This window comes from Kwoniella botswanensis, chromosome 1 (assembly GCF_036426115.1).
Source record: "Kwoniella botswanensis chromosome 1, complete sequence".
Taxonomy (NCBI): domain Eukaryota; kingdom Fungi; phylum Basidiomycota; class Tremellomycetes; order Tremellales; family Cryptococcaceae; genus Kwoniella; species Kwoniella botswanensis.
The window spans coordinates 4,532,646-4,557,998 of record NC_088599.1 but is presented as its reverse complement, the minus strand read 5'-3'; the positions used below and the strand labels follow the sequence as shown (position 1 = coordinate 4,557,998).

General features: G+C 44.2%; 13 protein-coding genes across 13 annotated transcripts; 7 read left to right on the top strand and 6 right to left on the bottom strand.

The window, feature by feature from the left end:
• Positions 1-3: 3 nt before the first annotated feature.
• On the bottom strand, positions 4-3,584 carry L199_001732 (uncharacterized protein; the record flags this gene model as incomplete). Its single annotated transcript, XM_064887485.1, has 9 exons — positions 4-558; positions 634-874; positions 937-1,176; positions 1,236-1,384; positions 1,437-1,767; positions 1,835-1,938; positions 2,002-3,138; positions 3,199-3,500; positions 3,554-3,584. The coding sequence occupies 9 exons, from the start codon at positions 3,582-3,584 to the stop codon at positions 4-6; spliced, it is 3,090 nt and encodes a 1,029-aa protein (XP_064743557.1).
• Positions 3,585-4,263: 679 nt separating this feature from the next.
• On the top strand, positions 4,264-5,217 carry L199_001731 (uncharacterized protein; the record flags this gene model as incomplete). Its single annotated transcript, XM_064887484.1, has 5 exons — positions 4,264-4,362; positions 4,426-4,443; positions 4,504-4,621; positions 4,821-5,016; positions 5,139-5,217. 5 exons carry the CDS (start codon positions 4,264-4,266, stop codon positions 5,215-5,217), a joined length of 510 nt encoding a protein of 169 aa, XP_064743556.1.
• Positions 5,218-5,415: 198 nt separating this feature from the next.
• L199_001730 (uncharacterized protein) lies at positions 5,416-8,647 on the bottom strand (the record flags this gene model as incomplete). The annotated part of the gene is made up of 12 exons (XM_064887483.1): positions 5,416-5,577; positions 5,643-5,709; positions 5,777-5,880; positions 5,944-6,095; positions 6,151-6,212; positions 6,286-6,418; positions 6,482-6,700; positions 6,762-6,906; positions 6,974-7,080; positions 7,192-7,393; positions 7,579-8,487; positions 8,552-8,647. 12 exons carry the CDS (start codon positions 8,645-8,647, stop codon positions 5,416-5,418), a joined length of 2,358 nt encoding a protein of 785 aa, XP_064743555.1.
• Positions 8,648-9,122: 475 nt separating this feature from the next.
• Positions 9,123-10,786, bottom strand: L199_001729 (uncharacterized protein; the record flags this gene model as incomplete). The annotated part of the gene is made up of 6 exons (XM_064887482.1): positions 9,123-9,497; positions 9,556-9,855; positions 9,977-10,076; positions 10,146-10,225; positions 10,285-10,391; positions 10,453-10,786. 6 exons carry the CDS (start codon positions 10,784-10,786, stop codon positions 9,123-9,125), a joined length of 1,296 nt encoding a protein of 431 aa, XP_064743554.1.
• A 474-nt stretch (positions 10,787-11,260) lies between these two features.
• L199_001728 (uncharacterized protein) lies at positions 11,261-12,548 on the top strand (the record flags this gene model as incomplete). Its single annotated transcript, XM_064887481.1, has 6 exons — positions 11,261-11,293; positions 11,422-11,531; positions 11,651-11,958; positions 12,047-12,247; positions 12,325-12,412; positions 12,476-12,548. 6 exons carry the CDS (start codon positions 11,261-11,263, stop codon positions 12,546-12,548), a joined length of 813 nt encoding a protein of 270 aa, XP_064743553.1.
• Positions 12,549-12,966: 418 nt separating this feature from the next.
• On the bottom strand, positions 12,967-14,517 carry L199_001727 (uncharacterized protein; the record flags this gene model as incomplete). Its single annotated transcript, XM_064887480.1, has 10 exons — positions 12,967-13,301; positions 13,399-13,564; positions 13,687-13,741; positions 13,812-13,827; positions 13,925-13,969; positions 14,041-14,074; positions 14,149-14,207; positions 14,275-14,291; positions 14,364-14,392; positions 14,458-14,517. 10 exons carry the CDS (start codon positions 14,515-14,517, stop codon positions 12,967-12,969), a joined length of 816 nt encoding a protein of 271 aa, XP_064743552.1.
• Positions 14,518-14,900: 383 nt separating this feature from the next.
• On the top strand, positions 14,901-18,129 carry L199_001726 (uncharacterized protein; the record flags this gene model as incomplete). Its single annotated transcript, XM_064887479.1, has 10 exons — positions 14,901-15,044; positions 15,122-15,896; positions 16,054-16,304; positions 16,430-16,500; positions 16,579-16,687; positions 16,793-16,999; positions 17,122-17,543; positions 17,642-17,807; positions 17,895-17,999; positions 18,085-18,129. The coding sequence occupies 10 exons, from the start codon at positions 14,901-14,903 to the stop codon at positions 18,127-18,129; spliced, it is 2,295 nt and encodes a 764-aa protein (XP_064743551.1).
• Positions 18,130-18,484: 355 nt separating this feature from the next.
• Positions 18,485-19,601, bottom strand: L199_001725 (uncharacterized protein; the record flags this gene model as incomplete). Its single annotated transcript, XM_064887478.1, has 5 exons — positions 18,485-18,651; positions 18,727-18,967; positions 19,058-19,113; positions 19,179-19,274; positions 19,334-19,601. The coding sequence occupies 5 exons, from the start codon at positions 19,599-19,601 to the stop codon at positions 18,485-18,487; spliced, it is 828 nt and encodes a 275-aa protein (XP_064743550.1).
• Positions 19,602-20,167: 566 nt separating this feature from the next.
• L199_001724 (uncharacterized protein) lies at positions 20,168-21,747 on the top strand (the record flags this gene model as incomplete). The annotated part of the gene is made up of 7 exons (XM_064887477.1): positions 20,168-20,383; positions 20,563-20,665; positions 20,785-20,909; positions 20,975-21,088; positions 21,186-21,307; positions 21,451-21,624; positions 21,699-21,747. The coding sequence occupies 7 exons, from the start codon at positions 20,168-20,170 to the stop codon at positions 21,745-21,747; spliced, it is 903 nt and encodes a 300-aa protein (XP_064743549.1).
• Positions 21,748-22,169: 422 nt separating this feature from the next.
• On the bottom strand, positions 22,170-23,046 carry L199_001723 (uncharacterized protein; the record flags this gene model as incomplete). The annotated part of the gene is made up of 2 exons (XM_064887476.1): positions 22,170-22,639; positions 22,737-23,046. The coding sequence occupies 2 exons, from the start codon at positions 23,044-23,046 to the stop codon at positions 22,170-22,172; spliced, it is 780 nt and encodes a 259-aa protein (XP_064743548.1).
• Positions 23,047-23,615: 569 nt separating this feature from the next.
• L199_001722 (uncharacterized protein) lies at positions 23,616-24,236 on the top strand (the record flags this gene model as incomplete). The annotated part of the gene is made up of 1 exon (XM_064887475.1): positions 23,616-24,236. The coding sequence occupies one exon, from the start codon at positions 23,616-23,618 to the stop codon at positions 24,234-24,236; it is 621 nt and encodes a 206-aa protein (XP_064743547.1).
• A 385-nt stretch (positions 24,237-24,621) lies between these two features.
• L199_001721 (uncharacterized protein) lies at positions 24,622-24,921 on the top strand (the record flags this gene model as incomplete). Its single annotated transcript, XM_064887474.1, has 1 exon — positions 24,622-24,921. The coding sequence occupies one exon, from the start codon at positions 24,622-24,624 to the stop codon at positions 24,919-24,921; it is 300 nt and encodes a 99-aa protein (XP_064743546.1).
• A 121-nt stretch (positions 24,922-25,042) lies between these two features.
• On the top strand, positions 25,043-25,246 carry L199_001720 (uncharacterized protein; the record flags this gene model as incomplete). The annotated part of the gene is made up of 1 exon (XM_064887473.1): positions 25,043-25,246. The coding sequence occupies one exon, from the start codon at positions 25,043-25,045 to the stop codon at positions 25,244-25,246; it is 204 nt and encodes a 67-aa protein (XP_064743545.1).
• Positions 25,247-25,353: the final 107 nt, after the last annotated feature.

The following is a 25,353-nucleotide window of genomic DNA, read 5'->3' as shown; positions in this document are numbered from 1 at the left end:
TCGCTAAAACGGAACATGCTGCATTTCACCAGCAGCTAAGATATCATCATCAAAATCGAAATTACCTCCATCATCCTCTTCCTCCTGATCGTCATAATTTTGATTCTGATTTTGAGCTTCAATGTCATCTTGATGTCTGACCGTCCTCTCATCGAAGAACGAATCCCCCATTGTGTTCCTCCTAGCTTCTTCCTCTTCATCAAACGAACCTGGCATACTAATTTGTGATTTCCTATCGTCATCATCCTCAGCTTCCGCATCTAATTCACTAAGTTCGTCAGGTGTCATGGAAGGAGCGAACAGTGGAGATGAAGGTCTGGAGGAAGGTTCACTAGTAGGTAATAAAGGTTGTTTGGAACTTCTCCTTGCTATTCCCGTAATCTTACCCAATACACTCAATCGACCAGATGTATCGGATCGAGCGGACAAAGCAGGTGAAGGAGGTGATAAGTCAGGAATGGGTATGTCGGGTATGGAATCTCGCCAATAATTGAAATCGGTAAATTCAGGTTTGAATTTCGTACTGACTGGAGGGAATACCTCGTTGACCAAGTCATTCTACACCCACATCCACATTGAAATTATGTCTTCAGCAAGTATGCTAGATATTTGAACATGGATACGGTGACTTACCAATTGTATATAACTACCTTTATGTCCTGCAGCAGATAACAATTCTGTCTTGACCACACCAGTCGAGTCGATCGTATAGATCTTCGCAGCTGGGATACCGACACTTCTGTAACTCATCGCATCCGTTATACGATTTCCAAAACCAGCAAAGAAAGCTTCTTTAGCTTGTTCGCCGAATAGACGTTGGATATCCCTCAAACAGGCCATCTTGAAAAGCTCAGGTTTCCGCATGATCACCTCACTATGCACGTGGTGTTAGTACTTGGCCATAATGTATGGGGTTTTGGGTTTGAGAAAACTCACCGATGCAGACTTGCCATCAATCTATCCGGACTCATAATGACCGGACCTTCAGGTAATCTATAATCACCTTGTACGATCGTCTTGAGATACTGCCGTGTAGCATCCGCTTGGCCGATCGCTCGGGATGTCAAGTACAACATCTTGTATCCGTTGTTACCAATATCTGTATATAGCTTGGCGATACCGAGGTGCGTCCAATCTCGACCTATAGCGGCGTATAAATGTCCAAGGGCGTCGGACCTATCAAAGTGTCAGTGTCAGCGCTATCGGTTCCAATCTATACCTATAATTCCGCTTACTTTGTAATGGTCCCATCGATATCTGAAATTACCACTTGATCCGTTTCTTCCCACAGGAATACACGAGAAGTGCAAGTGGCGAGACCAGAGTATGACGAAGTGACCGAGAATTGTATAGTGTTTGGTCCAGGTTTCAGGTGAAGTGATTTCTACATTACATCCAATCAGTACCAGTTTCTCATACCAGTACGCAGCACTCACTAATTGATCGGAAGAAAGACGTAGTGTCTTTGCGTATTGTTTCCCTTCAGGTGTTTCAGCAGGCTCAGGAGCAGCAGCATGAAGTTCCGCCGGCGGAGGAGGTGGAGAGACCGGACGATCCTCGTTTGGAGTGGTGTTGGACCGCGTAGGAGGCGCAACAGTACCAGCTGCGCTACTCTGACCTCTTCGCCACCAACGAGACCATCCACTTCCACTGGAAGGTCTATTCGGCGGCTGAGTGGCAATTCCAGTATCAGATAATGAAGGAAGAGTGGGACTGGAAGGTGGTGGCAAAAGTGTACGTCGGTACATTGACAATGCGTAAAGTAACCTATAGTCCGTAGACCACGTCCGATATCTAATATGATCAGTTTGATTCACTGGTATCATCAACTCACATCGAATTGTATTTGATCACCAGACGAGGATCATCGACCACCGAAGGATCTTCAATGAACTTCTGGAATGTTATTCTATTCCGCTTGAATTCCGTTTCATCGTCCTTCAAATCAGTCAATTAATATCAGCGAAGAATCATCCAAATCCGAAATAGTCTGTCACTCACCCCCGGGAAGCCATCGTTGAGCGATAATTCAAATCGATGTGATCGATCATTCACGTCCAACACGAACATATAAGGGTTTTCCTCCACATTCTTCAATTTCCCTACCACTCCTGGGATAGGATTACCAGCTTGTGATCCAGTTCCAGATCTCGTCCTATCCATCTCGACAGCATGTCTCCTACTCCAATCCCACTGCATATCCATGGCTACCCTCGTAGGCGATCTGGATATATCCATTTCGTGATCCTGAGGAGGTTCAGAATGACCTCTATCGAACCTTCTTGAAATAGTCTGAGGTGATATATGTACATTCGCCAAAGCAGCTGGAAGATCCGGTTCGGAGGCTAATTCAGGTGCAGGTGGGGGTAGGGGCGCATCGTCATCTGGATCATTTACGGGTATCTCAGAGTCAGTTACTCTCGATGGTGGTAGTGCAGGTCGAGAATCATCAGGAGGCTGAACAGCCGCGAGTAAATCTTGAATAAACAGTTCAGTCTGGGGATCACTATCTTCTGGTGGAGGCGAACCTGGACCTGAAGGTGTATCACCTTTGCCACTATGATATCCTGCCATATCCAATACCACATCTCGTCCGTATAATACTGCTGGACCTTCACCCTGACCAGGTTTCACCTTCGGTAGTAGATCCTCGGCTGCCGAGGCATTTTCACCAGCTACCAAAGCTTCGTGACTTGATAATCTATGATCTCTATCTGGCATCTTGGTTGATTCTCCATCTTCGGTAGCCAATGGGTTAGGCTGCTGGTCTGTAGTGGAAATGACAGGTTCGTCGGCTTCTTTCGCTTTGGCTTCGTCGTTTACTGGTTGGACCGTAGATCTGTCTCCCTTAGGTGGTGACCCAGATCGACTATTTGAAGGGGATGAGAGGAATGGAATAGACGGCAATAAAGACGAAGCCGAGTTGACTAGAGATGCTGGTTTACTGGTATTGGCATCTTTCTGGGATGCGTCGGGTGTGGACGTGGCATTGAGGTCTAAGAATTCTACTTCTGCTAAAGGCGATTCATGTGGGATCTGCGTCTCAGTCTCGCCAAAAGGCTCCTGCGTGAGCGAATGATGTGGATCTGCAGATGTGTCCGTTTCGTCATGTGTAACGTGAGAGGTTGGAAGATCAGTCTATACACCTCAACTGATCAGCTACTTCACTGTATAATGTGAGGATCACGAGTGACTCACATGTGTAGGCATGACCACTGGACTGGTCAGAAGATCCGCCGGTACCTGTTCATCCGTCTCCACTACGAAGAAAGCTTCTCCCGTTTCTCCTACTTTCATCACGAAGGGGGCTACATGCGGTGCAGGAAGGTTGTTGGGCAATCGGATCGTCACTGTCTTCTCCGCTGCACGAAGTACCTGAAGTTTACCGAATCGGACGTGGAATGGAGAAGAGGATAGAGTGACGGTCCCTTCGGTATCTACATGGCGGACTACTATAACGTCGATCGCTCCTGAAAGCGTAGCCGGGTTGATACCGGAGTCTACATAGCATGCATCAGCTATATATTATATTTCAATGGATCTATGAGCTTACAGTAGCTGTATGCTTTGGACAAGTACTGCATTTTGGCGTGTGTCTACGTATGGTTATATCTCACAGAGCCAAGACATGGGCGGTGGCCACCCTTTGGGGCAGATGGTATGAACGTGGCTGAGCGATGAGAAGCCGGACTTTAGGCTTGGATCTCCAGGATGCGTGTTGGAGTGAGACAGTAGAGATCGAAGGGGCTTGTACTGGATTGATGAGATCGATTGGTGATATTGGTTAATGATCAAGCATTATCTACCTATGCCTTGGGGATATCTGAACGTTCATGGTCAATGGTGAACCCAATCTTTCGACAACCTATAGTTAACCGTGTCGTGACGACGTCAGTCAACTGCAACAACGTGGTAAACACGTGACTTTGTATTACCCGGTGCGGCTGGTTCGATAAATTGAGATCTGGAGCCAAACAAAAGAATGGAAATGGAAATGATTATGAATGGATCGATGAATTGTGTCACTATACGGTGGATCATAGAATAGGAACATTGTCACACCTGAAGCACACCACGGTATTGTATGAGTAATGAAAGTCTGGCAGCTGGTTATCCTCATTCTCAAATAAGAATTATAGACTAGATACAAGTCCTCTGTTCTCGCTCAAACTTTTCACCTTTCCTCGCTTCATCAGACTGTGATATATCTTTCCAATCGTATATCATCTACCACCACTCAGCTCTTAGTATTCAATATTCAGTATGGTCAAAAACTCTGAATTGATAGGCAAACAAGCTCCCCCACTTGAATTGCCAAGTATACCAAATGGCGATTTGTACAAATTACCTATTGGTGAAAAGGTGAGTTCGAAAGAGTGGATTGATGAGCGACCGGATCAATTCTCATGCTAATTCCCCATATAGCCAATAGCTCTATTCTTTGTGAGTAACCGCTCTTTCTCCGTCGACATAGATCACTGATGTTCTGTTTCGTGACGTTAGTTCCCTGCTGCGAACACACCAGGGTGTACCAAAGAAGCATGTTCGTTCAGAGATGCTCAAACCCAGAACATCGTATTTAAACGGAGTCCCAATTTGTTGGTAGTGGGTGTATCAGGTGGTGAGTGAATCGTACCAAACATGGGATACCTGTCGTCGACCTTTTCCTTTTCGATCTTTGTTTTTGATCGATCAAGTCTTACTTACTTCCTTTCTTACTTGCGTCTTCATGTTCAAACGATAGTATCAATTCACTTCCATTCACTCACTTCCATTTGCTCTGCTTTGATTTGACTAACATCCTATTCTCGTGAACTTAGACGCAACCACCAAACAATCCCTTTTCGCCGACCAATACAATCTCCCTTACCCCATACTTTCCGACGTCGATAACTCAGCTAGGAAATTATACGGTGTAGGAAAAGCTTTTTTGGGTTTGACGCCAGGACGGGAAACTTTCTTTATCGATGAGAAAGGGATTGTTAAAGGTGTATGTGATAAAGCTTTGGATGTCAAGTTAGTGGTCAATACTTTCATACTACCATACTGCCATACTACTTCTCATCTGCTCTGTTGAAGGCAAGACAAAACCAATACTTTCTGTCATCGATTGCTAATCGTTGATCTGCCTTATACAGTGCCCATATCAAATTCGTAGAACAGCAATTATTGGATATAGAAAAATCACAAGCTTCCCAAGCTGGGCATACCGACTAATCTCAATTTCCGTGATCTCCAACATCATAAAGGATCTGCTTTAACACGCTTTGGTCCACTATGGATCGATTGGTCACGATCGTTAGACTCTTGGATAGATTTGCTTGTTCTCTTTCAGGAGAGGATATATAGATATATATGTATATGTATTGTGGGTTATATGCATCTATGCAAAAATGAGTTGTGTACCATACTATACTATATACCATCGACAATCTGGCCACCCGCCTGATTCCTGACTTCTTCCTCGGATTTCAAACTTTCACCTTCTGTCGTGGGTCTGTTCAATTTCTGACCCGATAGGACTTGCCTCACTTCATCTAAAGAGAGGGTCTCATATTCTACCAAAGCATTGGCGAGCTACAATGAAAGTAAAAGTGATCAGCTCAGTTGAAGAAGGGCTACAGGGAAAGGCTAAAACATACTGTGTGCAATTCCTGCTCGCGAGTCTTCAGCAGATATTTAGCTCGGTCCATACTCGTATCCAAGAAACTACCCAACCAGTCCCAATCAGCCTTCGTATTTGTTTCATTTTGTATATACTGATATTGTAACTCACCTCCTGATTTCCGATTCGATCTCATCCTTCTTCTTTCCCGACAAATACACACTCTCCTCATCACCGTGAGCTACCAATCCAACCTTATCACTGAACCCGTAGCTCTGCAAGATGCAATATTGTAACAATCAGCTTGAGTACATCGGGCTTGCTCTAGCTGAACTCACTCTGATCATCCTAGCAGCAACATCCGTAGCTCTCTGTAAATCACTCGAACATCCCGACGTGACATCATCATGACCAAAGACCATTTCTTCCGCTGCTCTACCTCCTAAAGCCACGTCTATCATGGCATTGTATTCTCTGCGGGTGTAGGAATCTACGACGATGGGTTAGCTGATATGCCCTGGGCTTCATCAGTATTGCCAGCTCACCTTTATCCTGTTCTGGAAGCTGGAAGGTGATACCCAAAGCCTGACCTCGAGGCATGATCGTGCTTTATGACCAACACATCGACGTCAGAGATGTATCTCGCATGACTAAGATCTTGAGAGAGAAATCGCACTCACACTTTATGTAAAGGCATAGCACCTGGCGTATGTAAAGCCACCAGCGCATGTCCACCTTCATGATAAGCCGTCGCACGTTTAGATTCCTCAGTGACGAAGTGAGATCTTCTCTCGGCACCCATCAAGATACGATCTGTTACCCATTCCCGTGAGCTTGACTTTCCGCTCAGAAAACCAAAGCAATCCGCTAGCTCACCTTTAGCCCATTCGAAATGTTTCAATCCAACTGTCTTCGCTCCTTCCCTAGAAGCTTTCACAGCAGCTTGATTAACCAAATTCTGCAAGTCCGCTCCGCTCATACCCGGACATCCTCTGGCAATGATTGAGGGATCTACATCAACGTCAAAGGCGACTTCTCCCATGTGGTGTTTGAGGATCTCGATTCGACCTCGTACATCAGGAAGACCAACGACGACTACCAAAACATATAGATGTCAGCTATATCAACGTGTATGTAAGAATCCGTGGTGACTTACCATGTCTATCAAATCTACCTGGTCGAGTCAAAGCTTTATCCAAAGATTCAGGAAAGTTGGTAGCGGCAATAATGATGACTCCCTCAGATTGCTCGAAACCGTCCAATTCGACTAACAGTTGATTCAGAGTTTGTTTCATGTAATGCTAACGCAGATAGGGAAAATGAACAGATCAGCTACAGCATCAGCAGGCTCTTATCAATTGAACTCACTTGATCTTTCGCACTTCGCTTAGAACCAATAGCATCCAATTCATCGATAAATACGATAGCAGGAGCCTTCTTTCGAGCAGCAGCGAATAGTTCCCTAACTCGTTTGGCTAGAACATGGTAGAATCAATGACAATCATCAGCGATCGTTCCCTTTCCAGCTCTATCTAATCTGGCTTTCGATAGACAATCTCAAGTCACGTAGAAGAAACATCACTCACCTCCAACACCTACAAACATCTCATCAAAGCTACTTCCCGAAGCGAACAAGAAAGGAACTTCTGCTTCTCCAGCAACAGCTCTGGCCAACATGGTTTTACCTGTTCCCGGTGGACCAGTGAGTAAAACACCTTTGGGTAATTTACCACCAAGGTTTGAGAATTTTTCGGGGTTCTTAAGGAATTCGACGATTTCTTCTAGTTCCTATTCCAATTCATCCAAACATCATCAGTCCAAAAAAAATCATAGCATACAACCACAAGAAGGGTAGATGACATTAGATGAATAATGTTATATGGGTTTGTATGGTCTTCCGTACAACCCCAAACTTGTGATTTCCTATCATACGATGTAGGATCGGAAATAGGAGATAGGAGAGCATCACTCACACTCTTTGCCTCTTCTACACCATGAACATCACTGAATTTGACCACTTTGCCTTCTTCAGGTTCGAATTCCGCCGGACCAGGACCAGCTTTGAGTAATCCCGTATTCTCCATGATCATCGACATGACAGTCAAAATTATGAATCCCCAAAGTAAGAATCCACCTAACCATCTGAGGGCTTTCCATGCATTGGCTTGAGGAGTCGCAGGTGCCATTTGGACGTAGAGAGGATTCAAGGCTGAGCCGGATGTAGACGAGGCAGATGTACCGGATGAAGATGAATTACCAGATGATGGAGAAGAGGAGGAGAGGAAAGACGATAATGGGGAAGTCGAAGTTGTCGATGTGGGAGTTGATTGAGCAGAAGAAGTAGAAGATGATAAGTGAGAAAGAACCGATGTAGAGCTAGGAATACCGTTGTTGGAAGGATTTATGATTGATTCCGACGATAGAGTTGGATTTGACGATAAAATTTTCTTCAACAATCCATCCCTCTTCCTTACCAATGAAGAAGCTTCACCCAATCTACCTACTCTCGCTAACCCATCCAAGAACAAGTTCCACCCTTGTTCATCTTTCAACAAGTTCACACTTCCCACTGTACCATCTTCACTCTCTTCCAGAGCCATAGCCTGGTAATAAGCTACCAGCCCATTATATTCCCCTCCGTTTGCCAATTCCTTCAAGAGGTCCAATTGCGCTTCGAGATTCTCCGGCGAATTTTGAGCGGTAGATTCCAATGAGGCTATACGGGCTTGGAAAGGTGTGAGAGGCGAGTCGGAATCTATGATTGGTTGAGGAGTTGGAGGCGTAGAAGAGTCGGAAGAGGAAGAGGAAGAGCTGAATATCCCTTTGAGACAAGATGAAGTGGTAAGGGATCGAGAGAATGAAATGAGGGGTTTGTTATGGGGCTGACGGTACTGGTGAGCTGTGTTATCCATGTATGAGGGACTAACGGATAAGAATTAAGCTCACTCTGATGGGTATCCTATTTGGTACATGACGAGGTAATCTTAGACACTTTGGACCACCGAGGAAAGCGTCCAGCGTATGGACCTGTCGAAGTGCCATGGTTTGGCGATGTCTGAGGAAGTGAAATAATAAGCTCTCTCAAAATTATTTCAAGCAGTGCTTATATGGTGAGCCTACAGTGAGATCCTACAGCACCTGCTTTAGAGATGACCTGTAAGTTGAAAATATGAAAAATGAAGAGGAAGATCGAAATGATCGATCGAGTTGATGATATCTGTTTCTTCCTCGGAAAACGAAGAACATGACGAAGCGAATTGACGGAATCAAATTTCATACTCTATGGTGGCAAGTGCAGCCAGAGTGATAATCTGCCGAACAAAACCAACAAATCTCAATGCATTGTTCAATGTGAATGTACAGGGTGAACAATATTATCTAAAGTTTAGAGAGATGCGACATGGTGAGTCATGCAAAAAGGAAAACAGGAGGGAAAACTTCACTGATCATCTGAATTTCAGCGATTACTTGAATGAATCTAACGAAATTCAATGCCAAATCTAGCAATCAACTCGACCTATCGCCCATACTGGTACATACCATTCCCTCTCCTATACCCTTGACCCGCCATGTTCCCTCCACCATACATCCCCTGGCCCCCTGTCCACTGGGGATGACCCATCATACTGGGGATCTGCGTCTGAGCCATCTGAGGCGCAGCGCTATACTGAGCCATATTGGGATTCTGCCAATTAGCCATCTGATTGTTCCACATCTGCTGAGACCACCATATAGCATAAGCCATCGTTCCGGGAGGAGCAGGTGGTCCGGTATTCCCATATCCACCATTCTTCGCTGTGTACCTCGGATGGTTCGGGTTCAGGAATGAATCTGGATTTTCACGCAAGAAGGCCTCTTGATCTTTTGGCGATAATCGAGAAAACGCGAGCGACTATTACACATAGCATGGTAAGCTGACAATGAACCTCAAGTCGCGTTGGCCAGCTTACCTCTCTTTCCATTTTCCTCTTTTTCCTGATAAACCACATTACAGCTATTATGATTGCTATACCCAAGATGGCACCGGTAACACCCAAAGCGATAGCCAATTTCTCTCCTTTACTTGCATGATGCGGATCGATGGGTAAATCACTAGGCGTGTGTGTAGATACCTCCGCAAAGACCGTATATCCAGATGATGGTGCAACTGGACCTGGACTGTACGTTGGAGCAGGACCGATCGAGAATGTCTGAGTGGCGAAAAAGGACCCCTGCTGAAGGATAGGGAAGGTACATTGGTTACTTGATGTCTAGTCGGTTATGGTAGGTCAGCACGAAAGGCACTCGTAGGCCAAAGAGGGGAATCATGAGGGAAGGACGATGCTCAGATAGAGCACTCATGTTTGAATGTCAGGTAGAGAGTCGACTCACCACATTGACTTGCATGTAAGTCTGATTGATCACAAACATATACCAACCATGTTCCAGAAAGATAAATGGCCATGCAACAGCGTAGTTCTCCGCTGTTGCTCTGAGCTCGATCAAGCAGAACGTCATGAACCGATTCTCATGTTATCCTGAGAGGAATCGTTGAGCTCACCCGCATAATCCATCACTTCCCACTGGGATAGCATCTACCGAAGTTGGATCTTCCGTCCCTATACTGGGGAATACTGCCACCTGTTTCATTGCCGTTAGCTTCCATCGCATCGAAAATCGGGTCATTTTTGTCGGCTCACAGTATAGTTTGGGAATACCAATAAAGGCTGAACCACCCTCAACCATCCTCCAGCAGTAGGTGCAGGTCTGGGAACAGGATCAACAAAACCGAAACTGTAATTCAAGCCTGCTCAAAAAATGATTATCAGCTTCACTCACCGATATTTTGAAGAGTATGACCAACTGACCGGTATATAGATGTGACCAAGGGTTAGGCATGATCAATCCCATCTTATCTGCCAAAGGTATTGGTGTAGTAGCAGGAGTGAGCTTATAGCTTTTTGTCACTGTCTCCGTCTCCTGCTGGTTCTCGTCAGGGTAGACAGTCGTTACTGGAGTTATAGTCACTGTGATTGTATCGATCTCGTCACTGACTGAAGCTTCTTCCGTCTCTGTGGCTTGATGGTCAGAGGGGGTTAATTCTTTTCTTGCAGGTGGTTGATCATCTTGCCGGCGGTATAAAGTCGGTGGTGGTGTACGTAGAACGTTGTTCAACGTTGTTTTGGTGGGTGTCCGAGCCATTGCCAACTGTGGAGTGGTGAGGGCTCCTAGAATGATCCCAGGAAGAGCCTGTCGGAATGAGGATATCGACATTGTGAATCATGCGGATGGTTGGACTAGTGTGGGAAGAAGAAGGATCAGCAATGGAAGGGAGTCATAGAATCAAAGGTCGTGTATGTCATTCTTTGTATGGATCAACCAACACATCAACCAATTTTTACTGTCTTCAAAGTGATCAACCTCCACTTGGCTTTCTTTACGTAAAGACAGCCCACTCCCAGGAACAAAGGAATGAGGAACGCAATGGATAGCAGTGGGATGACGCAATGAATGCAATGCAACCCAATGCCATAAAGTCATACGACCATCAAACCCTGCAATCCTCACTCTCCTCTTGACAACAAACAAACGTTTATCCATCACTTTCTCTTTACTTCTCTTCCTCTCTCTCTCTTCTTCAAATCATCTCTTCCCAGACACGAATCCCAAAGCACAATGTCAAGCATCACAGACGGACTCGTCATCAAGGTGAGTTTCTTCCCCCTACACAGCCAGTCCTTGCGAGAAAGGCCTTCTCCATCGTCCCCACCTTCGGCTTTGCCACCATCATCGAGTCGACCACTATCTCTCGGCTAACACTCTGTACACTTACATAGCTAGTCAACATCGTTGTCTATGCCGTATCGCTCGGTTCCAACGTATACTCGGTCGCTGGACCAGAGGACATGTACGGTTCGAGCAAAGTAACCTACATTACTCCCTCTTAGTAAGTTGTCCACGTCCATCTCAAAGGAGGATGTCAAAGTCATCCTTCGCAACGATACATCTATTCCAACAACACCCTTTCAATCTATATTTCCAAAGCTAATCCTGTCGAAAATACAGCTACGCATTCTACGTATGGTCCCTTATCCACCTTTTATTACTCGGAACGATAATCTTCCAATTCACCTCTCGAGGCAAAGCCATCATTGTCGATTCCATCTCTTGGAGATTCGCTTTACTCGGAATCTTCAACTCTGTCTACATCTTCTTCTGGTCTAGACATTGGTACATCCTCGCATTCGTCTTATCACTCTTGGTCTCTGCTACAGTCTCTCAAATTTACTACGTGGTTAAGAGAGATCACTCCGATAGGGAGTCATTGGGAGAGGAGGCTTTCGTTCATCTTCCATTCTCACTTTATCATGGATGTGAGTTTTGCGTCCTCCGAGCTAGTAACCTGACCCCGACGTTCGTGAGAAGGAATCGTAGCTGATGATTGTTTGTTGTTGATCTTAGGGACAATCGTCCTAGTCGTCTTATCGCTCTTCGAAGCATTCGGCGTCAACGCACACACCCACAAAGCAGGAATTTGGACCAAGATCTTTGTATTCCTCGCGTTCGTTTTCCTTGAAACTACCGCTGCGGCCTATGCCTTCGCAAGTAAAGAAGGTGATGCGGCTGGTGCGGCCGCCATCACTTGGGCCTTGTTTGCTATCTGTGAGTGGATCAGCTCATTAGCTAGCCAGGCGTTTTTTTCGTCAAGATCTCAGCTGATACATTTGCTTGTTATATAGTCATCCACCAAACTAGCTCAAAGTTCATTCACTGGTCTGCCTTTGCCTTCTTCCTCTTATCTCTCTTGGCAATCGTCAAATCTTTGATGTGAGCTCTATATATTATCTAGATTCTGGATGAAACAACTAGCTGACCCATCTATTTGTACAGCGCCACCGTCAGAGGATCTGGTACATTGTTGCACGACGAAGAGAGAGCTCCTCTTGTTTCTGGATCGTCATAGATCCGAATTTAGACATTGTGAAACACATTAGTCTATGGAACACCTCAAGAGTGATTGATGAGAAGGAGAAGATTGATAACTGATGGAGATGTGATTGAAGATAATCGAGAGGATGATAAGGTTCGGTGGAAGGCTAAGAGGGGAAGTCCGCAAGTAAAGACGGGTGTGGAAGACTCTAATGGATGAAAGTAGAACTTGACGAGTAATGAATTAATGCAATTGATTGTGTTTTGTGCAGATTTGCACTTCAGTGAAGTGAAACAGGTGTCCCTTACTGTTCATCAAATTGATCGATATCTGTACTGTAGTGTCCAAGAGCATAAGTGTATCTGATTCATACTCAACCTTTGTACTAGTACCGATCAATCTACGTATATATAAAGGCAACATGACATATTGGGAAATTTGAAAATACATATCAATTCACTTTTATCCTCTTACTTCTTCTTTCCCCTTTACTATCACTTAGAGGCGGATCCTTCTGCTTAGCACCTTTCATACTCGAAGGTTCCGACCTTTTGGTCGCTGACGCTGACGCTGGTGTTTCTTCCTTCGTTGGCTCCGTTTTCGCAATCGAAATCGGCTTTTCAACCGCCGCTTCATCACCTTTGCTTTTCTTCGTGGTCGGCGTTGATGATACCGAAGTGGTCTTCGATTTTCCTTTTTGTTTCTGATCAACCAGATCATCCCATCCTCCTTGCTCTCCCAGTTTGACTATACTATCAAAAGCGAGTTGTTCGACGGGCTGAACACCTACTCACCCGACCCGAATGAGCAGGGGAACAAACAGTCAGATTCGACCAGCTTGGGTTGGTTGAGAGGAGACGAGTGAAAATGCAAGAGGACTCACTCAACCTCCCTCGATTGACGAGTTGCATCGACCGTATGGCTTCTAATCCATCTTTACCTATATACGATATCTCCTTTGGTAAATTTGAAGATGATAAAGAAGCGAGATGTTTGATTAGTTGTAGTGTTGGTGGATGAGCGAGACGACGTATGAACTTTACGTCTACCTACGGTTCGATTTGCAAACCATGTTAGAACAAGGATGACTATGTCATCACGAAAAGACCAATGATCCAGATACTTGGCGTGTTTACCGTATTGAGACGATAAGCAGTACCAGATCACTTACCATATACCATGTTGGATCATCTTCCTTCGATTTAGGATCATGATAAGGATGTTTACTAATTCACACAGCAGGATCATCAGCTAACAATGTCACTTTGGAGTGAGCTGAGTCCATTTGGAACATACGGATCCCAAGCTGTATCTAAATATCCAAATTCGAATCAGACTCAATCAGCTGAGCTGAGCCATACACATCGCTTTCGATAACTGATTAGATGGATGAGTCGAGCGAGACTGACAGTCTGGATATCCTTCCTTGGCTATTTCTGCAATTGCGAACACCCCTAATCACGCAAGATCTTTGTCAGCATGGGACTTCTACTTCGATCCCGGAGGACGGAGAAATAAAGCTGACCTGGGACTTTACAATTACTATGGTAGAACAGTACCTAATCCAGATGTCAGTGACTGTGATCATCTATCAGACAACGATGAGAGATCGGAATCTAGTGAATAAATTTACCTGATCACCTAATTTCATACGCTCTTTCATGATCTTCTTCGCTTCGTGATTCCTTACTCCTATCATCAGATTTCAGCGTAAATCACCTTGGCTGGATGAGATATCTGATATTTGGTGCTCACTTACCGTCCCATGGTGAAGTTCTGATCATCAGGTAGTATGATCAGCTGGTCAATCCAGAGGTAAAAACGGATATGCAGCTGATCCTGACCCACCCTATCTTCTCAAAATCATCTACCGAGAACTGGCCAATCACTTGATATCAGCTGACATAATTTGGTGTATGGTTGTAAATCGTATTAAACCCACCTTTACATCTTTGCCCTTGACTATCCTCGAATCGGGCTCGGCTTTCATCAACCAGGGCATCTTGCTGCTCTTTTATAAACAGTGTGGTGATATATACACCTTAATTGAAGAGCGGACTGGCGTTCATATCGCTTTCGTTGTCAACAAACATCACATCACTTGGGTACGTATTTTCGGTGATCGCCGATCGACAACATGTATGCGTGCCTGAAGATAATCAGAATAAATTTCCACGGTTGTCATGAGCTGTCTTTCGATTATTTTGGATTTGCTCGAGATTTACTTCTTGTTATTATGGGACAAAGCAAGTGCAAGCAAGAGTACTGCATTCACTATATCAGTTGGCGAGAAGCAGTAGGTGGTAGCACCAGCCGGTAGGATCCTCAGCATTTATCGCAATCACTCGAACCGATATCCTGGATAAGAAATCATAACTGTTCAAGATGTCTTCAAATCACGTTACCTTTGATGATCATCCTCATGCTCAACCTGAAGCCGGACCCTCTACTCCCTATTCGGCAGGACCATCTATACATCCCGATAGATTAGCTTTGAACGCCGTACCAGTGGAAGTAAGGAAGAGTAAGGTATGTCCAACATCAATTCCGTCCGTCCGAGCTTTTAACAGTGAAAAGCAGCTGACATGTTATGCTAAATAATCTAGAGTGAGGCTCAGAAAAATCGAGAGAAGAAGAAACTGAAGAAAAGGAGGAAAATCGAAAAAGCGAAGAAAGCTTCCGCACCCAAGACGAATAAGAAGGAATGGAAACCTGATCCAGTGTTGGAAGCGCTGAAGAAGTCTACAGCTGGTAACGTTGTGACAAACTTGGCCGAGGGTGCAGAGGAAAAGCAGAAAACGCAGAAGGACGAAGGAAGTGATGGAGAAGAAAAGGTAGATGGAACGATAAATGGCGAAAGTGAGAAGGAAAGGAGAAAGCGTGAGAAACGAGAGAAGAGGGAAAAGAGGGAAAGGAAAGAGAAAAGAAAGCTAGAGAGGGAAGCTAAGCTTAGCGCTACGAATTCAGCTGCTTTACCGGAGACAATACTAGCTGAAGAGCCGCGAGATGGACAAGAGGATGTACCTATGGACCAAGATAGTCAACCAGCAGTAGTGAAACAGGATGACAACGAAGTAGGATCTGATGTTGAAGAAGAAGGAGAAGAAGAAGATCAAGCGGACAAACAGGCTTCTCCCGAACCCCTCGAGGCCTTCCCATTACCTCGTTCCGCACCCGCCCCAGCACCTGAGATACTGGCGAAACAGGGTTTACCATCTGGTCTGGAAGATGCAGAATTCATTGACCAGTCCCTTCGCATAGGACTGGATGACCTAGAAGCACCTGTTAAGACTGTCTTGGGGGAGGTGAAAGAGGTTAAGACGATAAGTGAGAGGATGAAAGGGAAGTTGAGAGATACAGGAGTGGAAGATCTGTTTGCTGGTGAGTGACTATCATAGGGTTTTCCCTATGTGGATCTCAGGATGGTATAATCATATCAGTAATGTTCCTAGTCGTATATTGATCGTGCTTTATCTCTACTCATTCTTGCGATGTTCTTTCTCGTCAATCGCTGACATCCAATATACACATGCAACAGTCCAAGCTGCCATCCTCCCTCAACTGCTCTCTCTGCGCCTCAACCCACTTCCATACGATCGACTGCACGATTATCTGATCTCCGCTCCTACTGGATCAGGTAAAACTCTCGCTTATGCTATACCTATCATCGAGATCCTCTCACAAAGGATAACGACGAGGTTGAGAGCGTTGATAGTGCTTCCGACTAGAGATTTGGTGATTCAAGTTAGGGAAACTTTAGAGGTGCTTGCGAAAGGGACGGGACTGAATGTGAGTCGCATCTCCTAAATAACGTCGGACAACCAGTACGATAAGATGGGGGGATTGTCAAGCGTATATCACTAGAGGGGAAAAGGTGACTGACTCTTTTGTGCTTGTTTTTGTCTTCACCGTAGATTGGCTCGGTCACAGGTCAACATTCGTTCACACAGGAACAATCTCAATTAGTTACCGATATGGAAACTCCGTAAGTATAGTCAAAATACCTCAAGCATCACCCAAAAACACTATCAACTAGCTGACCTGTATGTATATGTGTGAATAGATTGTTAGGCGGATCATCCAAGTTGGATGTCCTAATTGCCACTCCAGGTAGATTGATAGATCATTTAACATCTACACCCAATTTCACTTTACAGCATCTACGATTCTTAGTAGGTCTTTTTCCTCCTCTCGTTCTCAATACCACTCTCACCAACTATACAACCATCAACCAGAGAACCAAACAAAGCTGATTACATCAATTTGGCTTGTGATAGATAATAGACGAAGCGGATAGATTGTTGAATCAATCGTTCCAAAATTGGTTATCCCAGGTATTATCATATATCAATCCACCTGATCCACCTAGATCACTGCCTGAAGGCTTTGTAGTGCAGCCTTGGGACAAAGTCGCTCCTTCGTGGATGGAAGGGTTGGGGTTGATAGATAGGAAAGAAGAATGGAATGAACGTCCGCCTGTGACCGTGAGTGAAGAATCCTCTTGGGACAAAACCAAATATCCTGTCCTGTCCACCAATCCACGGCGGAGCACAGCATCATGATGAAGAGCAAATCAACTGACCATCTATTTTCACAATCAACGCAGTGTCAAAAACTATTGTTCTCCGCTACTCTCACTCGAGATCCCTCAAAAGTCGCTGCTCTCTCGTTGACATCACCCAAATACTATATCATCCAATCTACCAACCTTCCCTCTATACCATATAACATAGGCGAAACATTCTCTTTCCCTTCTACCCTGTCTGAGAAAATGTTGATCCTTCCTTCTGCGCTAAAACCACTCAACCTCATCCACTTGATCTACTCGACGGAATTCAGTATATCGAATGGTCTGATATTTACCAAGTCCGTTGAGAGTTCTCAGAGGTTATTGAATTTGTTACAATTCTTCAACGATGCGTTTATATCAGGTGGGAAGAAGGTTGTTGTCAAGGGGTATACGGGTGAACTGAAGAGTTCGGAAAGGAAGAGGATATTAAGTGATTTTAGTGAAGGGAAGATTAATCTGTAAGTTCAGCTATGAGATCATATTAACTATACTCGACATATTTATCCCCTTTCTCAATTCATTCGACATTTACTGATTGAGTTATGGTTCATCATAGACTCGTTTGCTCCGATCTTATCGCTCGAGGTATGGATTTGCCGTCGGTCTCCAACGTGATATCGTATGATGTACCATTGGATATGAGGAAATACGTCCACAGAGTCGGTCGAACAGCCAGAGCAGGAAGGGAAGGAACTGCCTGGACGTTGGTAGAGAAACAGGAGGTAAGCGAGACTGTTTCAATCATTTCTTTTATTTCATGGGCATACTATGTCAGACCTCAAGACTGATAATGGTGAATTATCATACAGGCTCTGCATTTCAAAGGGATGATGAATACCGCTGGACATCTCAAAGCGATTAGGAAAGTGAAAGTGAAAGAAGATGATCTGAGCGATTATAAAGAAAGTTATGAGGTGAGTGATCGCTCTCTCACAGCTGTATTACACCCGTGATCCATAATAAAGAGAGGTTTAGCTGATATATCATGATGCTGTGTAGATCGCAATGAAGAGGTTGAAAGAATTTTACGGCAGAGATGCTTAAGAGATCATATGGACTACAGAAGACTTATGACGGTCGTGTTAGTTCAACTATTTGCATGGTATTTCATACAATGATATCCATTACGTCTTATCAATCGTTATGTCATTATCAACATCCTATGCAAGGTAATATACAACATGGCTTTATCTGATTTTGGATATCCAATCTATGAATGAGCATTCCATCAGCATGCAATACGGTTCTAGCCAAAGTAATGAATTTTCCATTCTACAACGATCGGGATGAGAGGTAATTTGAATGCTTAAGAAAACAAGGCGGAATGATGCCAAACATAAAGGTACTTACAATGATTGAATCTGTTACTTTCATTTAGGTCTAACATCAAGTGTATTCTTCACGTTGTAGCCTGATCTTTGTCTCTGAGGTAACTTTGTACCACTTTTTCTATCTCTTCTAAGATAGCTTGAATCTCTCGATTATTATTGATACTTCCATCTGTATCCGTATCTTTGACTTCTCGCACCAACTCGTCATGGGTTGACCGTATCTTTTCTGGCGATCCTACACGCACAAATGTATATGCATCAGCTTCTGCCTTTGTACGCTATTCCAGTAAGTACATTGTGTCAAGCTTACCTTTCGCCAGTATCATCAATTCCAATCTCCTCTTCCCATTCCTCAAACTCTCCAAAATCAGCCCACTCTCATCGTTGTTTGGTGTTGGTATATCCTCTTGGGGGACTTTGATATCGTTGATAGATATCGAGTCTATCAATTGTTCAATCTTGGAGAAAGATTCCTGCAATTCGCCAACGATGGATAAGAGTTGGGGTGTACGGGAATTCAATTTTGATATCGTATCTCCAGCTGAGAACAGCTATTGTACGCATCATAATAGGGTACATTAAATATTATATCAGTAAATTGGTTTGAGTTGTATATTGATGTAGGTGGTATAGAAGTTTACCTGATGATGATGATTGTATACTAAACTATGTCTAGATCCTTCTAAATTACCTATATCTGATCATCTCACGTGTCATATCAGCTATCCATATTACTATAAGAAAGCTGAGAAATGGGCTCACCTGAATTCAAGATAGAAGCTTTCTCCATCAATTTCTTTAGATTACTCTTCGATATCAGATCTTCATAATATGCAGAAGGGTTGAACGAAGTGGAATCTGCGATGTGTTATCAGCTTTCTTACTGATCGGAGGGGTGCAAGGGAATTTTGACTAACCTATATCCAATGGATTCCCGTTTGCAGGATCCACAGGCGAGTCAACAGTCTGACCTGAACCGGGACCTTCCTTGATACCGTAGAAATTCCTAAATTGTTCTCTCCTTGCTTTACGTTGTTCAGCACTCGCAGCGCCAATTGCACTACTTCCTCTCCTCATTTCCCCTGGTGTCCCCCCGCCAGAATCGGTGAAGGTGCTGATCCTCCGGGGAGGCGTCGATCGAGAGGGCATCTCGGAGTGCCTTCGCGGTATGGGCGAGGATGACATGTTGCTTGCTTGCGTGTGTGTGTGAGTGAAGTATGATGCTGAACACAAGGTTGTAGATATAGAGTATCGTGTTATCGTCGGCCATCCTTGGGTGTGGTGAGGAGTGATCACGTGACATGCACCCGCAAGAGTGAAAACCCTGGATTTCATCTTTTCGAACAACGGGGAAACGACGATGGGCTATATCTACTCGTAATCCTTTGTTCATCATCAACCTATACGCAATCGTGTACAAACATCAACCCGAATCCATCTTTGTTCTCTATATATACCAGCAGGACTCAAGCAGACCGCTGGTCGAATAAGTAGAACGAACAATCAATCAGATTCCGAACCGAAAAGGGACAGACCCGCATCAACGAAAAAAAAGACATCTCCGTGTCCCGAAACCAACCACGAAGAACATTACTAAGACATCTACCGTTCCCTTCTCTACAACAACTTGGGAAATCATCGGATATCAATCGACCGAGTCCCACACGACCATCCGACAACTCCATAAATATATACTAGGCTTAGACTAGACTCTCAGCAAATTAGATATATCTCTAAAACCCAATCACACCATGTCCGCCGCCACCCTTCCCCCGCAAGCTTCCACAGCCAACGCCAATGCCCTTGCCGATGCTCTCGCGGCGGCTTCCATCTCATCCTCTTCATCGCCCAAACCAGATGACAGCCAGGAACTTGAAGATGGTGAGATCAGAGATGAAGATGATCAAGAACAGGATGATGGGAAGGTGAAGACTGTCTTTGACGATGCCAGTCGATTCAATGTCAAGGTGAGTAATGATTTTCATCTAACACAAATGGACGGGGGCGAGTATGATGTAGCAGGCAGTGGTATGGAGGGCGACATATTCATTATGGAATGACAAATGATCCACGAGGGCGAAGCGCTGTTATCATCCATCTGTTATCTTGTACATCTACTGACACACGTTATCGACCCGCCTGGTAGCACCCCCTCTACTCCACCTGGACGTTATTCTTCGACTCACCACAATCAAAACTCTTACCCAAGACACCTTCATCCACACCAGCGACTCCCTCAGGAACACATGGTGAGTTGGTATATCCATTTTGACTTGGCTTTTGCGGTTCAAATCCAACGACCGTAGCCTTAATCTTTTTTTAGCATTAAAGGCTGAATCGCTAATACCTGGTTTTCAATGATTTTTAGGGGGGTGGATGGAAGATATCCGAAAAGTAGTTGCATTCGATTCCGTCGAAGAATTCTGGGGGTTATACAACAACATCATCCCACCTTCGCAACTACCTGGTAAAGCCAACTACTACTTGTTCAAAGTGAGTCATGCATCACAATACGATTACTCGATAAGGGACTGTGAGCTGATAATTCTGTGTGTTAGGACGGTATCATGCCTGCGTGGGAAGACCCAAAGAACAAGAACGGTGGTAAATGGTCGATTCAAGTGCCTAAAGAAAAGAGTAAAGGTGCGATTGATAAGATGTGGCTTTATACCGTGAGTGATTGCTATCTATTTTTCAGATGTGTTGCACTCTGTCCATGAACAGTCGCGCTAAATGATGGTAACCGTCATGGTATTGGAATATTTGTAGATGCTCGCTGCCATCGGTGAGACTTTCGAAACCCCCCTTCCTGGACCAAACGACAAAGAAGCTCCCGCTCCAACTCAATCGGACTTGGTGACCGGTGTGATTGTCTCTTCGAGACCTGCTTTGTGAGTGATGTTGCGTTGGATCAACATAGGTCGAACGATTATATGGATCATGCTTATACCTTGTCTTATTTTTTTCCAATTATCCATTGACACTCCTTTCCGTCCATTACTTCCTATCCGTCGTATCACTTCATATTCCACAGCTACCGTATCTCAATCTGGACCCGATCCGCACCCGACACAGCCCTTACCGACTCTGACCCTCTGATGGCTCGGATTCTCACCATCGGTAAACACTTCAAAGTTTCTGTATTGGGATATGAGCTCGATCAGAAACTGGTCACTGGCGGATTCCAGACTGAAATCATGTTTGAGAGGTAAGCTAAGCTCATTTGTGTGAATCATTTCAGGATGACCGTTTACTGATCTCAATTTTCTGCGATTGATGTAGTCATAAGGACAGTGAGAAGAAAGGTAATAAGAACAAGATCATCATCTAAGTGAAAGGTCGAATGAGATTGTCATACTCAGAGGACGATAGCGCGAGGGTTGAAATCTGGATATATACAAGGTGGAGAAGGTATCATGTCGATGTGGTCAGGTAATGAAGTTACTTATACTGTTTTCAACTCTTAATCATTTCCTTATACCAATATTATCTTATCTCCTCAAAAGAAGTACTTTGTGCATTCACTATATCATCATACATGCATATGTACAATATTTCCAATTTACAATTGTTGGCTGTATATATATATCTTACAAACGGTCAGATAGAGATACCAACAAATGCTGATTGTACAATACTCGTACAGTAATATCTCACAGATACAAATACAAACACGAAATCCAACTACGACAGTAGAATACAAAAGCTATTGAGGGGGTTGACGTCCACGGCATGAGTACCACCTTGTCGCTTCTAGCCAGTATAAACCCTCAACCAACCTTTGACTCCAGCTCGGCATACCAAACATTTTGAACCCTCATCTACCCCACCTATCTGTCGTCCTATACCATTCCAAGTATCGCTCATGACAATCCTACCACCTTGAACTACACTCTCTTCCTTCCCTAGGTCTTGCTGGGATTGTAAAATCCCTTCAGCCGTATATTCCCCTCCTGGATGATTCTCTACCGGAGGTCTATACCCTCCTGACCCCAATTTCCGAGATTTCGGATGATTCAACGTAGCTCGATAGAGAATCTGATTATAAGGGATCCTTGAGCAGTCCGTCTCAGTCACTGTCTCCGATTCTATCTGTCGTTCAGATATGTCTGCAGGCAAAAGATCGTTGGATGATAGAGTTATAGGTGGAGTAGAACACTTGATTTTGGTAGATCGATGGATTAGGAGGGGAGCACAGATGTAGCATAGATTCAGATGACAGCCTTTAAGTGTGTGTTAGCTTGGGGATAACCGCTTGGGTGTCATCATGTCTGCTTTCTTTTGGTATAAGATAGATGTAATGAGTCGAGATAGACTTACAAGGTAATAATACAGCAGAAGGCGGTCTATCAAGACAAAGGAGACATAAAGGATAAGGTCGTTCGTGGTTCGTCTCCTTTTCCTTCTTCTTGTTCAAAATCTGATCATCGTACTTGGATACTACCGCCTCATCCTCAGATGGTATATCCTCTAGTATAGTAGAAGTGTCCGATTCTACTGAAGATGATAGCGCAGGCAATGGTCGATCTGCTGTCGGGGTAGGAGTAGGACTAGTTGAGGTTGGAATGGCACGAGATCGTCTGGCTGTATCTAGCTCTGAACCTATACAAGATAAGTCGAAAGGGCTCATATTGGATACAAATCTGCAGGCTGTCGGTAGGCGATAGATGAGGTAGGATCCATATCCTCATATTGACCTATCATGGTGCATGTATTTGTAGTTGTATGTTAGGGTGCATGTGTCGTGACTAAGTGTGTGGTCATGTGTTAAGTGTTGATGAGTTACGTAGCTGGAATGATCACCGGTTAAAAGGGTGCTAACCACCCTCCACTCTCCCCTGTCCTCTGTTCAGGTGGTGATACAACTTGTGACAAATCTCATGTCAAAAGATGTTATATGCTGTGTTATGATATGTGAGAAATACTCCGCTCTTCCTCAGTAGCGTAAATAAGGCCCAGACCCACATAGTTGAAGCATAAGTAAGCGAAGATGGTCGTCTGGTAGAACAATTGTGGGATATTTCAAAGCACGACTAGTCAAGATTACCTCCTTTTCTTCTGCACTCTTTGCACTTTGCCACCAGGGACAGTATGGATGGAATGGAATGCTTTGGTATATATGGTATAAAACATCGATGTATACTGAGCGTCTCCTTCTATCTTCTCCAAATCTTCTCTACAATAACTTACTGACTCGATATGACTCACCCTAACTTGACCCCTCCTGCTACATCGACTGGCACCCCTTCTTCACCCTCACCTACCAGACAAGACTCCGCCTCCCGAATCGATAGCAACAGTACAGGAACTTTACCAGTATCATACTCCAAATCCAGTGAGCTTATCGGAGACACGAGATTCCTCAAATACAGACCTGTTCCATCTAAGATGCAAAACCGTCTTGGAAACTCACAAGGGTTTTTACCCTCATCATCAACATTCCTTCCCTCCTCAGAGGGTATGGATGAATATCCAATACGGAGTTTGGAATATGATTCCCAAAAGGGTGTATTCACATATACATCCAGATTCTCATCCACCATTCGAGCAAATACCAAGATGACTCTCACCGCTCCCAAGGCCGATGCATGGATGAGAGCGGTCGAACACCCCACTTTCCCCAGTGAAGACGACTTGAAAGTGATTGAAGGTACGAAAGAAGCAATGGTCATCCGAAAGAAGAGGGCGTTAGTTGGGGTGATCAAAGATATTTTAGATAAGCACGGAGTATCGATTCAAGATGCTATTAAGACTTACGGAGAGTCGTCGGAAGATAACAAGGATGATTGGGATTGGAATTTGTATTTATTCGCTAATTAGGACATCGAGACAGGTCTTGATGCAGTTTAAACTCCTGGTGCACGATGATGACATGATCGTCGATTATGGATCCACATAGATTATCCCTACAGACCATCTAGTCCTTTGATCGTTTCCATGATCAGCGTCATGGAAGAGTAGTGTACATGTATGAGCATGAGTATAGTCATCATCTGTTCCGATCGGACATCCTTTGAGCATCGGAAGTTCAGAATACTGTGCGACTAAGAACAATCTTAAGACTGATATAATACTCAAGCATACTAATCATGCAGTTGTTGATATTCCCGTAATGGAACCGTTGTCTTTCTATACATTCTTTATCTGATTTGCATTCCATACATTGACTCGTTCTACCACATCAGAACTCAGAGTTCGACTCGAAATGATGTTTACAGATACTAGATCACCCTCGTCCTCACCCCGATTCGACAAAGCGTCTTCAACAGAATTGGGAGAAAGTCTGCCCATTCAATATGATCGGTCCAAGTCAAGATATTACATCGAGACTCATTGGGGAAGTATAATCGCTTTATCTGATGAACAAGCTCGAATAGCCAAGGGTATGAGAAGGACTGAGTCTGGTACCGGCTCTGAATCAAAAGTAGAATCCCATTCAAATATTGAGTCGAAGAATGAGATTGACGGCGAGAATGATTCTGCTAATGAAGATACTCCAGCCTGATTCTCAGTTTCTACAAAGTGGCGAGAACACCCTGAGCACCAGCGGTCATCCACACAGGCATCCTTCCTATGTAGCCAGAACCACTTGCCCGAGTAAGATGCAACAACGAAGAGCACAACAGATGATCAACACCCAAAGAGTCAAAAACAGAAAGAAACACACAACTAGATCGCAACTTGAGAAAAATTCATCAGGCTCTGGCTCTGATACCCTTGAGGGTTATATGGATCATGATACTACGATCTTGTCCAGCGTTACTTCTAGTAATTCCGGTAAGAATTATCAGATCGGGGATAGAGAGTTGAAAGCATTGTTGGAAAGTTAATCTTGATGAAGATCTGGATGTTAGCACTAAGATTGCTGTAGCACATCCATGGTCGCTCAAGTTTACTTCCTTCGTTAAAATTTTGATATCAGTATTATATTCTGATC